Raw genomic sequence first — 15,394 nt, forward strand, 5'->3', positions numbered from 1 at the left:
CTGCACATTTTTGTAGCAGTTCTGCAGCGCCATTTCAGACAGTTCCAGGGGTTATCTGCCCGAAAAAGACTATGTCCACGTAACCTTATACGGCAAAAAGTCTATTTTAAACCCCCCCCCCCACATGTGAAGCTATGTTTAAGGGAAACACCCCAGATATACACACATTAAAGGGAACCGGTCATGTGAAAAACACTTTTAACCTACAGGTATGTTATTAATCCGTATGCTAAGAGCGTTCTGAACTTGCCCAGCATGATATTAAGAGCCCCGCAACCAAGAGGAAATTAAACTTTTTCCACCTGGCAGCGTTTGGCATTCAATCACGGGGTGGCGCCATCGCGGGTTCAATGACCGCCCTGTTTATAGTGAGTCGTGGCTGTAACTACACCCCGACACTGACTGATAGCAGCTCAGCATTAGAGCCAATTTCAGTCAGTGCTGGGGCGCAGTTACAGCGCCACTCCCTACATACAGAGCAGCTCCTGAACCCGCAACGGCGTCACCCCGGTGACTGAACGCTGCTGTGGGGAATAAAGTTAATTTTCTCCTGGCGGCAGAGTTCTAAATGATGGGGCTGGACAGGTTCAGAATACTTTTAACCTGCAGATCACCCAATATATGTAGGTTGAAAACATTTTTTTATGTGACAGGTTCCCTTTAAAGCATGTCCACATGGTTACAAGCATATCTGATGAGCCCATAACAGTAACCTTTTGATCTCAGATGGACTAATCAAAAGATATGAAACAGAATAGTAGACTAGTAAGTATGAAGTAACAAAATAGTAAACATTGCAGTAATCACTAGACCTTATGACTGCTCCTTCTATGAAACAAGATGTGTCTCACAATAGCAGTATGGCTCAGGAGTCCAGACACCCAACTGCACGAGTGAAACAAGAAACGACAATGAAAAAACCCAAATACATATTTATTGTTCACTATAAGTTAACTATATAAAAAAAATAAGTTGAGGGATTGACATGTTGCGATCAATAAGGACCAGATGTGCATCCACACACGTCCGTATATTTTAGCTAAAATAAGATTAAATAATTAACGCTTACATGGAAGTATATGAAGATTTTTTTTGCTTTCCTTGAATATTTTCTATATGGCAGATGTCGTGCATGTTTGTTCTTGAGAGGGGTATTATCACCCTCGGATGGCGGGGAAAGTACAAGGCAACACTGCCTCTGACTGATCTAGATCAGCGCCTTACAACCTGCGACTGTCCAATTATTGTAAAGCGACAGCTCTGGCAAGCTGTCGCCACATTGTGAGAGTTGTAAACTGATGTGAAAGAAGGAAACAGAAACAAATGCATGGATTTGGGATAGAGGCATACCGGGTAAGTAACATTTGCAGGGAGGGGGTTAATAGCGCCTGTAATCTATACGTTTCTACAAAAAGTAGAAAAAGTAAGTGATAAACATACAAAGAATTGCACCTTGTTCAATTTCTCAGCGATCTGTAGTGTACATGATGTCAGGAGTATTAGTTTCTACTAACACCATCTGAATTCCTAGCTATAAACATGCCCCTTAGTGTACATTTATTGGAAAGGGGATATGAATCTGCATAATGTCCCTATAATGACTCAGCAATATGAAAAACAAGAAGTGTTGTCATAGGGATAAAGATAGTGTGAATGTCTGATCAGTCCAGGTAATGAAAAAAAATTACAAACAAAGGTTTTGTCTTTTCTTCCAGTTCATCGCTTTTTCTTTGTCTCTTTCTTTTGCTTTTTCCCTGCTGTCACCGGTACGGTCTTGGGTTTTTTCACCACTTCTGTGATTTTTGCTTCTGAAGTCTCAGTATCCTGTGTAATCAACAAAAAATACCAAATATTAATAAGATGTAGGCAGAGCTACGACTACCAAACATTGAACAATCTATGAACCTAATAAACAGATGTAAGCCACAAATGATTGTTATGTGCAATGTCCGCCAGCGTTTCTATGTCCAGATCTGTAAGCTGCTTGCCAGCTGAACATTTGTGTTTCCAATACACACTGCTCAAAAAAGTTAAAGTGGTTGGACACTTTGATTTTATTGATGGCCCAGCCTTAGGACTGATTGGGGTGCGACCCTCGGCAGTTCTAGTAAAACTATAGTGGATGCGGCTGGGTACTGCAGATCTACCCCATGTTCATTACAATAGGAAGTGAATCTGCAGGTCCCGGTTGCGGCCACTGGAGAAATGATGGCGCTGTTGTGTTCTGAGAACTCCTGGCTGCCGACACCGATATCAGCTGATAGGCAGGGGTGCAGGGTGTCGCACTCCCACCTACCAGATATTAATGGCCTGTGAAAATTTAAAAAAAAGTGCTGCTGAATATACTGTATATAAAAATACAAAATAACAGTAGAAATGAGTCACTTGTTATCACTTTTCCCTGACATGCGTATGGAATTTTAATGAAGATTAAATAAAGGATTCATATTTTTACATAAATCCAATATATTGAACTGGTAAATTTTGCATCGATGAAAGGCAGTGGGACAGCCCTTTTAACAGAACAGTTGCACATCACAGTATCATTGCATGTCAATAACATTTCAGGGAAATCAATCTGTCAAGTTAGGAAACAGAAAGGAATGAGAAATAATTGCACCTGTTGTGCTGTAAATTAAAGAGACAACAGGAGCACTAGAGAGTCAATGGCCAAAAATGAATGGTTTTGCAGGTGGTGGCCTCAGGCAATTCCCCTGTCCTTATCCTTCCTGATTGATTCCTCTGAGCTTTTGCTAGAGTCCTTGTCAGTACTGGTAGCTTGAGGCACTACCTGAAGCCCATTCATTTTGGACAGGAAGCCCAGTTCCCCCAGTATGCCACATCCATATGTGCTAGAACGTTTAGTCCGGAGCAGGAATTTGGATACAAGGAGAGCTGGAGAGGGAAATCGAAAAGCATGGTCCATGCAACAGGACTGGTATCTGCTCTTCTGTGTGAAGGGGATAGGAGAAACACTATCAGGCTCCTACAGAATGTCCTTCAGCAGGCAACTGGTGTGCGTGTCTTGGGCAAAATTTGCAGAAACTACGTGAGGGTGGCTTCAGGACCCAACATCCTGTGGGGGGATCTGTGCTCACAGCCCAGCACTATACAGTTCGAATAGCATTCACTAAAGACAAACAGAATTGGCGGGTCCACCATTGACTTCCCTTTCTCTTCAGGGATGAGAGCAGGTTCACACTGAGCATACGTGACAGACATGAAAGAGTCTGGAGATATGGTGAATGCTATGCTGTCTGGAAATCATCCAGCATGACCGGATTAAAGCTGGATCACTGATGGTCTGAGGAGGCATATTCTTGGAGGGTTGTCCAATCCTCAATGTGGTGGACCACAGTACCCCGATTTCTGTTAGGTACTTGGATTAAATCCTCAGCCATTGTCAGTCCATCTGGTGATGTGGGTCCTGGGTTCCTCCTGATGCAGGACAATGTCTTGCCTTATTGTGTCTTGGATGACAAAGATATTGACGCCATTGGTTGGCCCTTATGTTCGCCACACCCGAATCAAATTGAGAACCTCTGAGACATTATAGAACAGTGCATCCGAGGCTGCTAAATAGTGCAGGAGCTCACTGATGTCCTGATTCAGGTCTAGGAGAAGATCCTCGAGGACACTAGCCATCTCAGGAGGAGAATGACCAGACATCGTCAGGAGTGTGAACATGTACGCGGGAGCCATACACACTACTAAGTCACATTATGAGTTTTAGATGAAATTCATGCAAACTGGTTCCATCTGTGATTTAATTTATTACTTTGATATTCCAGGTGATTTAGAATCCAACACTCATTTGGTTGAGGATTTTGATCATTGAGTCGTAATTTTCATTTCAATGAATTACACAATTTATATCAGTAAAGACTTTTTCTCTTTAAGGTGGAGTATGTGATTAAAGAGATCCTGTAATTGTTGTGAGTAATGTATATCCCTATATTACCATATTTTCGGAAAAAAAAAAAAAAAAAAAGATCAGCAAAAGGACAGTGGATTACCTAGCCCAAAAACAATCCAACTGATGTCCCCCAGCAACAGCTATGGGGATTCTAGCCTCTCCTCTCCCACGTGTATCTGTTTCCTATACAGTTGTATATACCCGGCCACCAGTCCACATGCAACTCATCATCACTGCAGCCATCCAGCAGAATAACTACTACAGTTCTTATTTGAAATGTAAAATGGGTACATAGACTCCTAACCTTCCTCAATAGGCTGTGGAGAGAACACATAGATAGGGATCAACCTTTTGGATATTGTGAACACTGACCCAGGGGTCCTGAAATCCTGGGGAGTGTGTATAGACTATAAATTGCCTCTAATAAAGTGATGTACTGTATTAAGGTACCGTCACACTTAGCGACGCTGCAGCGATACCGACAACGATCCGGATCGCTGCAGCGTCGCTGTTTGGTCGCTGGAGAGCTGTCACACAGACAGCTCTCCAGCGACCAACGATCCCGAGGTCCCCGGTAACCAGGGTAAACATCGGGTAACTAAGCGCAGGGCCGCGCTTAGTAACCCGATGTTTACCCTGGTTACCAGCGTAAAAAAACAAACAGTACATACTTACATTCAGCTGTCTGTCCCTTGCCGTCTGGTTCCTGCACTGACTGCTGGCCGCAAAGTGAAAGTGAAAGCACAGCACAGCGGTGAGTCACACAGCGGTGACTCACCGCTGTGGCTGTGCTCTGCTTTCACTTTACGGCCAGCATTCAGTGCAGGAACCAGACAGCAGGGGACAGACAGCTGAATGTAAGTATGTACTGTTTGTTTTTTTTACGCTGGTAACCAGGGTAAACAGCGGGTTACTAAGCGCGGCCCTGCGCTTAGTTACCCGATGTTTACCCTGGTTACCAGTGAAGACATCGCTGAATCGGTGTCACACACGCCGATTCAGCGATGTCTGCGGGGAGTCCAGCGACGAAATAAAGTTCTGGACTTTCTTCCCCGACCAGCGATCTCCCAGCAGGGGCCTGATCGCTGCTGCCTGTCACACTGGACGATATCGCTAGCGAGGACGCTGCAACGTCACGGATCGCTAGCGATATCGTCTAGTGTGACAGTACCTTTAGTCTATACATGGTCCCCAGGGTGTCAGGAGCACAGGCTGCATTACTCATAGGATCAAAAGGAGAGGAGAAGTGCCAGCAATGTCCACTATCTATGCGCATCACTGGGTGTCAGGAGTGCTGAAAGCAGTGCAGATGTCCAAATAAGTAGTTCACACTAGGTCTTTATGCCAGAGACCCTGACACCCTGGAGAGTGCATAGATAGTGTATATTGTCCACACTTCACATCACTATTGATCTAGTGAGTAATGAAGCCAGCAATTCTGACCCCACTGACACCTGGAGTCTGTATAGATAAATGCAGGAAGGGTATAGTCTATACACTTTCCCAATGGCTGCACTGTTCATTAGCTGAAAAGGGATGTAGAATGCAGGCAATACACACTAAGTACTCCCCATAATGCAATGTTCATACAATCAAAAAGGGAGCGGAGTAAAGGCCCCCAAACATGTTAGACTAATGTTGGCCGAACCCTCCAATATCAACGAGTTCAGCCAGAAATCTAATATGTACGTGAGCGCCAGCCAACTGATTATCAGAGAAGATGTAAACTGGGCATATCCAATTTCGGACTGCCAATTGCATTGTCTCCAGGAAATAACCCGCCGCCATACTTCTCTGGCGACAGCTTTCTCAAAAAGAAAACAGGACTGCTCAGCCGAATGAAAGTCTGCTAAGATGACTGTCGGCCAAGCCAAACAATCAGCCAAAGTATCTGTCAGCGACAGCCATCTAATGTGTATGGCCAGCTTAAGGTGTGATGCCGGGCAAGTGTTACCACCAAAACGGACAGGAATCTTCTGTTAACGGATGTCCTAATTTGTGGTAGGAAACAACATAGAATGCTTTGTATTGCATAGGTCTCTTGTGGTTTTTAATCATATTCGTGGGAAAATGCCTTTAACAAGACTAGTCTGTGGACATGGTAAAGACACAGATTTTTTCTTAACCCCTTAATCCCATATGACGTACTATCCCGTCCAGGTGACCTGGGACTTAATTCCCATGGACGGGATAGTACGTCATATGCGATCGGCCGCGCTCACGGGGGGAGCGCGGCCGATCGCGGCCGGGTGTCAGCTGCCTATCGCAGCTGACATCCGGCACTATGTGCCAGGAGCGGTCACGGACCGCTCCCGGCACATTAACCCCCGGCACACCGCGATCAAAGATGATCGCGGTGTGCCGGCGGTGCAGGGAAGCATCGCGCAGGGAGAGGGCTCCCTGCGGGCTTCCCTGAGACGATCGGTACACGGTGATGTGCTCACCGTGTACCGAGCGTCTTCTCCCTGCAGTCCCCGGATCCAAAATGGCCGCCGGGCTGCATCCGGGTCCTGCAGGGAGCACTTCCGGGTCAGGATCAGGCTGCAGCTGCAGCTCTAATCCTGCCCGGCTGTATGTCAGATCACCGATCTGATAGAGTGCTGTGCACACTGTCAGATCGGTGATCTGTGATGTCCCCCCCTGGGACAAAGTGAAAAAGTAAAAAAAAAAATTTCCACACTTGTAAAAAAAAATAAAAAAAAAATTCCTAAATAAAGCAGAAAAAAAAAAATATTATTCCCATAAATACATTTCTTTACATAAAAAAAAAACAAAAAAAACAATAAAAGTACACATATTTAGTATCGCCGCGTCCGTAACGACCCGACCTATAAAACTGGCCCACTAGTTAACCCCTTCAGTGAACACCGTAAGAAAAAAAAAAAAAAAACGAGCCAAAAAACAACGCTTTATTATCATAACGCTGAACAAAAAGTGGAATAACACGCGATCAAAAAGACGGATATAAATAACCATGGTACCTCTGAAAACGTCATCTTGTCCCGCAAAAAACGACCCGCCATATAGCATCATAACCAAAAAAATAAAAAAGTTATAGTCCTGAGAATAAAGCGATGCCAAAATAATTATTTTTTCTATAAAATAGCTTTTATCGTATAAAAGCGCCAAAACATAAAAAAAATGATATAAATGAGGTATCACTGTAATCGTACTGACCCGAAGAATAAAACTGCTTCATCAATTTTACCAAACGCGGAACGGTATAAAAGCCTCCCCCAAAAGAAATTCATGAATAGCTGGTTTTTGGTCATTCTGCCTCACAAAAAATCGGAATAAAAAGCGATCAAAAACTGTCACATGTCCGAAAATGTAACCGATAAAAACGTCAACTCGTCCCGCAAAAAACAAGACCTCACATGACTCTGTGGACCAAAATATGGAAAAATTATAGGTCTCAAAATGTGGAGACGCAAAAACTTTTTTGCTATAAAAAGCGTCTTTTAGTGTGTGACGGCTGCCAATCATAAAAATCCGATATAAAAAACTCGCTATAAAAGTAAATCAAACCCCCCTTCATCACCCCCTTAGTTAGGCTAGGTTCACATTGCGTTAATGGGTTAACGCTAACGGACAGCGTTGCACGGCGAAAATGTCACAATTAACGCCGTGCAACGGGTCCGTTAGCACAACCATTGACAGCAATGTGATTTTCGGGTGTAGCGCATCGCTAGAGCGTGCCATTTTCGGCTCGCGCTAGCAAGGTGCCGTTCTTTTGTGGCGCGCCTCAGACGCTGCTTGCAGCGTCCGCGGCGCGCCCGAGGTCCGATCCCCGATCTTCCAGAGCGGGGACGTTAACGCGACCACTAAACACGACACCTAAAAAGACATTGCGTTAGCGCAATCCGCTAGTGCTAAACGGATTTCCCTAATGCAATGTGAACCTAGCCTTAGGGAAAAATAATAAAATTAAAAAAAATGTATTTATTTCCATTTTCCCATTAGGGTTAGGGTTAGGGCTAGGGTTAGGGCTAGGGTTAGGGTTTGTATTACATTTACGGTTGGGATTAGGGTTGGGATTAGAATTAGGGGTGTGTCAGGGTTAGGTGTGTGGTTAGGGTTACAGTTGGGATTAGGGTTAGGGGTGCGTTTGGATTAGGGTTTCAGTTATAATTGGGGGGTTTCCACTGTTTAGGCACATCAGGGGCTCTCCAAACGCGACATGGCGTCCGATCTCAATTCCAGCCAATTCTGCATTGAAAAAGTAAAACAGTGCTCCTTCACTTCCGAGCTCTCCCGTGCGCCCAAACAGGGGTTTACCCCAACATATGGGGTATCATCGTACTCGAGACAAATTGGACAACAACTTTTTGGGTCCAAGTTCTCTTGTTATCCTTGGGAAAATAAAAATTTGGGGGGCTAAAAATCATTTTTGTGGGAAAAAAAAGGATTTTTTATTTTCACGGCTCTGCGTTGTAAACTGTAGTGAAACACTTGGGGGTTCAAAGTTTTCACAACACATCTAGATAAGTTCCATGGGAGGTCTAGTTTCAATATGGGGTCACTTGTGGGTGGTTTCTACTGTTTGGGTACATCAGGGGCTCTGCAAATGCAACGTGACGCCTGCAGACCAATCCATCTAAGTCTGCATTCCAAATGGCGCTCCTTCCCTTCCGAGCTCTGCCATGCGCCCAAACAGTGGTTCCCCCCCACATACGGGGTATCAGCGTACTCAGGACAAATTGAACAACAACTTTTGGGGTCCAATTTATTCTGTTACCCTTGTAAAAATACAAAGCTGGGGGCTAAAAAATCATTTTTGTGAAAAAAAAAAATAATTTTTATTTTCACGGCTCTGCGTTATAAACTGTAGTGAAACACTTAGGGGTTCAAAGTTCTCACAACACATCTAGATAAGTTCCTTGGGAGGTCTAGTTTCTAATATTGGGTCACTTGTGGGGGGTTTGTACTGTTTGGGTACATCAGGGGCTCTGCAAATGCAACGTGACTCCTGCAGACCAATCCATCTAAGTCTGCATTCCAAATGGCGCTCCTTCCCTTCCGAGCCCTCCCATGCGCCCAAACAGTGGTTCCCCCCCACATATGGGGTATCAGCGTACTCAGGACAAATTGGACAACAACTTTTGGGGTCCAATTTATTATGTTACCCTTGTGAAAATACAAAACTGGGGGCTAAAAAATAATTTTTGCGAAAAAAAAAAAAAATTATTTTAACGGCTCTGCGTTATAAACTGTAGTGAAACATTTGGGGGTTCAAAGCTCTCAAAACACATCTAGATAAGTTCCTTATGGGGTCTAGTTTCCAAAATGGTGTCACTTGTGGGGGGTTTTAATGTTTAGGCACATCAGGGGCTCTCCAAACCAACATGGCGTCCCAACTTAATTCCAGTCAATTTTGCATTGAAAAGTCAAATGGCGCTCCTTCCCTTCCGAGCTCTGCTATGCACCCAAAAAGTGGTTTACCCCCCACATATGGGGTATCGTCGCACTCAGGACAAATTGCACAACAACTTTTGTGGTCTAATTTCTTCTCTTACCCTTGGGAAAATAAAAAATTGGGGGCGAAAAGATCATTTTTGTGAAAAAATAAGATTTTTTATTTTTACGGCTCTGCATTATAAACTTCTGTGAAGCACTTGTTGGGTCAAAGTGCTCACCACACATCTAGATAAGTTCCTTAAGGGGTCTACTTTTCAAAATGGTGTCACTTGTGAGGGGTTCCAATGTTTAGGCACATCAGGGGCTCTCCAAACGCAACATGGCGTCCCATCTCAATTCCAGTCAATTTTGCATTGAAAAGTCAAATGGCGCTCCTTCCCTTCCGAGCTCTGCCATACGCCCAAACAATGGTTTACACCCATATATGGGGTATCAGCGTACTCAGGACAAATTGGCCAACAATTTTTGAGGTCCAATTTCTTCTCTTACTCTTGGGAAAATAAAAAATTGGGGGCGAAAAGATCATTTTTGTGAAAAAATATGATTTTTTATTTTTACGGCTCTGCATTATAAACTTCTGTGAAGCACTTGGTGGGTCAAAGTGGTCACCACACATCTAGATAAGTTCCTTAGGGGGTCTACTTTCCAAAATGGTGTCACTTGTGGGGGGTTTCAATGTTTAGGCACATCAGTGGCTCTCCAAACGCAACATGGCGTCCCATCTCAATTCCTGTCAATTTTGCATTGAAAAGTCAAATGGCGCTCCTTCCCTTCCGAGCTCTGCCATGCGCCCAAACAGTGGTTTACTCCCACATATGGGCTATCAGCGTACTCAGTACAGATTGTACAACAATGTTTGGCATCCATTTTATCCTGTTACCCTTGGTAAAATAAAACAAATTGGAGCTGAAATAAATTTTGTGTGAAAAAAAGTTAAATATTCATTCTTATTTAAACATTCCAAAAATTCCTGTGAAACCCCTGAAGGGTTAATAAACTTCTTGAATGTGGTTTTGAGCACCTTGAGGGGTGCAGTTTTTAGAATGGTGTCACACTTGGGTATTTTCTATCATATAGACCCCTCAAAATGACATCAAATGAGATGTGGTCCCTAAAAAAAAATGGTGTTGTAAAAATGAGAAATTGCTGGTCAACTTTTAACCCTTATAACTCCCTAACAAAAAAAAATTTTGGTTCCAAAATTGTGCTGATGTAAAGTAGACATGTGGGAAATGTTACTTATTAAGTATTTTGCGTGAGATATCTCTGTGATTTAAGGGCATAAAAATTTAAAGTTGGAAAATTGCGAAACTTTCTAAATTTTCGCCAAATTTCCGTTTTTTTCACAAATAAACGCAAGTTATATCGAATAAATGTTACTACTAAAATGAAGTACAATATGTCACGAGAAAACAATGTCAGAATCGCCAAGATCCGTTGAAGCGTTCCAGAGTTATAACCTCATAAAGGGACAGTGGTCAGAATTGTAAAAATTGGCCCGGTCATTAACGTGCAAACCACCCTCGGGGCTTAAGGGGTTAAAGGGAACCTGTCAGCAGGATTGTGCACAGTAGCCTACAGACAGTGTCAGGTCGGTGGCATTATACTGAATAAAATGATATTTTGGTTGATGAAATCCGTCTTGTGGTTGCTGTATATTTTCAGTTGTGAGTTAATGATATGCTCGTACTCCGGGGCGGGCTGTGGGGGGGTCTTCATGTGGTGCTCTGATTAGCTATTCATCATTAAGGTACCGTCACACTAAGCGACGCTGCAGCGATACCGACAATGATCCGGATCGCTGCAGCGTCGCTGTTTGGTCGCTGGAGAGCTGTCACACAGACCGCTCTCCAGCGACCAACGATGCTGGTAACCAGGGTAAACATCGGGTTACTAAGCGCAGGGCCGCGCTTAGTAACCCGATGTTTACCCTGGTTACCATCGTTAAAGTAAAAAAAAAACAACCACTACATACTTACCTACCGCTGTCTTCTCTGCTCTGGCTGTGAGCGCCGGGCAGCCGGAAAGCAGAGCGGTGACGTCACCGCTCTGCTTTCCGGCCGCTGTGCTCACAGCCAGAGCAGAGAAGCACAGCGCCGGGGACAGACAGCGGTAGGTAAGTATGTAGTGGTTGTTTTTTTTACTTTAACGATGGTAACCAGGGTAAACATCGGGTTACTAAGCGCGGCCCTGCGCTTAGTAACCCTATGTTTACCCTGGTTACCAGCGAAGAGGTGATCCGATAACTGCTACTCCGCCGGCGGCACCATCTTCCTAGAGAAAAAAAAATTCCTCCACCAAGATGGCGCATGTACAGTGGCAGCTATCAGATCACCTCTACTGTATATACACTGATAGCTGCTACTGCGCGGGTGCCATTTTCAAATGGATTTTTCTTTTTTAATATCAGGATCACCTGAACCACATTAATTATAAACACAATACACATGCAATTATGCTGCAGTGCAGGGGCTACGGCTGGTGTCTGCCTGCAGAAGGTTTTTTTTTCACTATGTACATATAATATTCATTATGTAAACTAGGGGGCAGGTCAGTGAGGGATCAGTGACCTGTCAGAAGCCATGATGAACACCTAATCAGAGCACCACATGGAGACCCCCCACAGGCTGCCCCGGAGCACGAGCATATCATTAACTCAACACTGAAAATAAAAATTAAACAACAACCACAAGACAGATCATGACCCAAGGTGTCAATGTAATCAGTATAACGGCGCCAACCTGACACTGTCTGTAGGTTACTGTGCACAATCCTGCTGACAGGCTCCCTTTAACACAGTTATTATAGGTAGGTGGTCACATTCTGTACTATGTAGGAAACCTGCATCAATAATCCTAAATCAACCACACCTTTTCAGACTAGTATTTGGGATTTTGTGCCCAGTATGCAATTAAATGGTCACTCACCATTTCCTGTGACTTGCTCCCAGGGAATATAATTGCCAAAATGCAAATGAGCTGGAAAATTGCTCCACAAAAGAGTCCATAACGAAGCAAAGTCTCTAGGAAGGTCGGCTCTGGAATGTCAGGCGGCGAGAGATCCAGAGGTTCTGGCATTGTCCTGGATGTCCGCCTAACAGCACGGAGAACAGTATGTTACACCCATGGATTTCGTATCTTATACATATCTGCATTCTTACTATGACTGCTGACTCATGGACAGTTCTACTAAATAGAAGGAGAAATACCTCGCGAGTGCGAAAAGGGTGATGCTCTGGTGTAGACTGGCACTAGTGATGGGCAAACGTGGTCTGATAAGATGTTATCCCAATGTGCTCGGGTGCTAATAGAGTGACTTCGGCATGCTCGAAAAATATATTTGAGTCCCCGCGGCTGCTTGTCTCGCGGGTGTTCGACAGCCGCACAACACATGCAGGGATTGCCTGTTTGTTAGGAAATCCCTATATGTGTTGCATCAGTTAAACAGCCATGAGACAAGAACCACGGGGAGTCAAACACATTATTCAAGCATGCCGAAGACTCTGTTAGGATCCGAGCATGTTGGGATAACACCCTATCCGAGCACGTTCGCCCATCACTAGTTGGCCTCTCCTGCAGTTAGGACACTCTCACCTGAATCTGCCATGACGGGAAACCTTCACGCATCAGGTAATATTTACATCAGAGTGTTGTGTTATGGGGGTTTTTTTTGCCAATGATTATTCCAATTTTTTTTTAGCACTGATTACTCAAAAAATTCTGAAACATTGCAGGGTGTTTTTCTTTTTGCCATGAGTTTGTGATAATTATGGTACAAACAAAAAAACCTACAAAACTGAGTGAATACCCAATTAGTAAAATATGACCTGTAGGCTGGGCCTGGAGATTGGACTTCTACAGTGTTTGTAAATGGCTGATTCAATATTTATTGCCTTCATATTCTGCAGCGCTATCGGCTATATCCATTAGTACTGTAGCCAATGAATGGAGCGGTGGCACACATATGCGAGTCATTTCTGAGCCATGTTTTCAGGGAAAGTAGTGGGAATTACTTTTTAAAAGGTTTGTTACCCCAAAACACTAATTCAACTACTTATACAGGTCCGTATTGAACTCCTATAAAATCATACCTGTATCATAGATTTAGTTGGCAGAGAAGTACAATGTATTTAGTATGCAAACTATGGGGTTTTGGTGCAGCCTTGGCATGGCCAAGAGCTCAGTGCCCCCTACACCCCCTCAATTTGAATACTGAGCATTTAGCCATATCTTAATTGACTGAAGTCAATTATTGGCTCTGAACCTCCATGGTGATATGGCAGGAGATTAGCTGTGCTCAGTGTCAGTGTGCACATTTATCGCTGGCTCCTGCTTGCAATACAGTTCCACAGACAGGAGCCAGTGATGGCAACAGACACTATGGAAGTGGCACATGGATTGGCTCCTGCAATGTTAGTGTCCATCAATTAGTGGCTCTGAACCTCCACAGTGACACTGCAGGAGTCTAGCTGTGCTCGGTGTCAGTGTGCATGCTTACTCTGGCTCCTGCTTGCAATACAGTTCTCTAGACAGGAGCCAGTGATGAGGGCGCACACTGTGTAAGCAGAGCGTGGAATGGCTCCTGCAGCATCACGAGTCCGTTCTCTTTGCTGGCTCCTGTCTGTGCCTAATGCTTGGGACTATACTACAAAATAAAACCAGCAATGAAAGTCTGCAACAACACTATGCAGGAGCTTAGTTACGTTCACAGTGTCCGTGTGGGCTCTCATCGATGGCTCCTGTCTGCCGCCGCTGCCTGGTACTGTACTGAAGACTGTCACCACTAATGAGAGTGGAGCAGTGTCACTATGGAGCAGCTGATTACGTTCAAGCAGAGTCTTGATTTTTAATTCTGGCAACTAAACACTGAAATTTCTCCTACAGGTATGAGGTTTATTGGGGCTAATGGCCTACACATCTGTATCAGTGGCTTAATTAGCATTTTGGGGGGTGACAGACTCCCTTCAAGTTTGTCAGCAGATAGAAATGACAACTTTGCAGATGGCTCAATTCACGGCCCCCATAACCTATTACAATGGGGGCATTTCCCCATGTCCGTCATCGGTTGGATTGTAGAGAATATTATAACAGGCAGCCATTTTACTGGCACCTAACCAAGCCCATTATTAGTCAACCATCATGGAGGATATGGAAGCCATTAGGGACGAGGTCACACTAGTGCCTGTCAGACAGGAGGACAGTCCAGTTGCCAAGGTTACAGGTGCCACCAGCATAACTATAGGACTGTCTATAGGAAAACGTGTAGCTTGTACTGCAGCGTGGAATATGTTTGTGCTATAAAAACAATAATCGTTATTTTCAAGTAAGTGAACAGATTTTAGAAGCTGAAAAGTAAAGCTAGTGGGTCATTATAGCCAGGCATAATAAGGGCACGTATAATATACTGCATTATTACACTCACAGACAAAGGCAGCCGCAGCCCCGGCAGATCACCAGGAAGGGATTGGACTGCAGCAGGAAGTGACGAGCTGCCATGGATTGGGATTGTGCCGGGAGCAGTCATTGTCTCTGCGCACATTGCACGCTGGTAAATTGGGATTGGTCTCCATAAAAATGGCGGCGGGGGCGGCTCTGGCCTGTGCTCTGGTGCTGTGCCTCCTGCAGACTCTACCTGCTGTACCGTGGCCGTGCTGGGAGTTGTAGTGTCACTGAATGGTAACACCGAGAATGGGTTCAATCCTTTATCCTGTAAATGTTGCGCTGTGTATAATTCTCTGTGGGACATCAACATATAAAATAAAGAGAAATGTGTAACAGTGGCATATAGCACACCAAATCTATCAAATGGCTGGCTTGGCTAGTGAGTTTGGCGCCACTTGTGAGGCGGGTGCTGTACACCACCTCATACATGGTTGGGGCAGAGATGGCGCTCACATTATAGTTTATGGCTGTTGTAGCCACAACCGTTATAAACAGTGAAAAATGTTATAAGACCCTGGAAATCGCTTATATGTGACAGCATATGTCTGAATCCTCACAGCGCGTGCACTGCATACTGTCAGGATTTGGCAGTGGCGAGAGTAGGTGGTCATGTGTCTGC

General features: G+C 44.3%; 1 protein-coding gene across 1 annotated transcript; it reads right to left on the reverse strand.

Moving 5' to 3' along the window:
• Positions 1-917: 917 nt before the first annotated feature.
• On the reverse strand, positions 918-14,910 carry MANBAL (mannosidase beta like). The gene is made up of 3 exons (XM_069752287.1): positions 14,756-14,910; positions 12,262-12,427; positions 918-1,824 (listed from the first exon to the last, which is right to left on the reverse strand). Exons 1-3 carry the CDS (start codon positions 14,827-14,829, stop codon positions 1,717-1,719), a joined length of 348 nt encoding a protein of 115 aa, XP_069608388.1. The 5' UTR covers positions 14,830-14,910; the 3' UTR covers positions 918-1,716.
• Positions 14,911-15,394: the final 484 nt, after the last annotated feature.

Source organism: Ranitomeya imitator, chromosome 2 (genome assembly GCF_032444005.1).
Source record: "Ranitomeya imitator isolate aRanImi1 chromosome 2, aRanImi1.pri, whole genome shotgun sequence".
Taxonomy (NCBI): Eukaryota; Metazoa; Chordata; class Amphibia; order Anura; family Dendrobatidae; genus Ranitomeya; species Ranitomeya imitator.

Excerpts from the sequence above, each read along its gene's own strand:
- MANBAL (XM_069752287.1), bottom strand. The coding sequence starts at position 14,829 with ATGGCAGCTCGTCACTTCCTGCTGCAGTCCAATCCCTTCCTGGTGATC. Across the intron at positions 12,428-14,755 it reads GGCTGCGGCTGCCTTTGTCT|GCGGACATCCAGGACAATGC; the intron begins GTGAGTGTAATA and ends CCGTGCTGTTAG. Across the intron at positions 1,825-12,261 it reads GGAGCAAGTCACAGGAAATG|GATACTGAGACTTCAGAAGC; the intron begins GTGAGTGACCAT and ends TTGATTACACAG.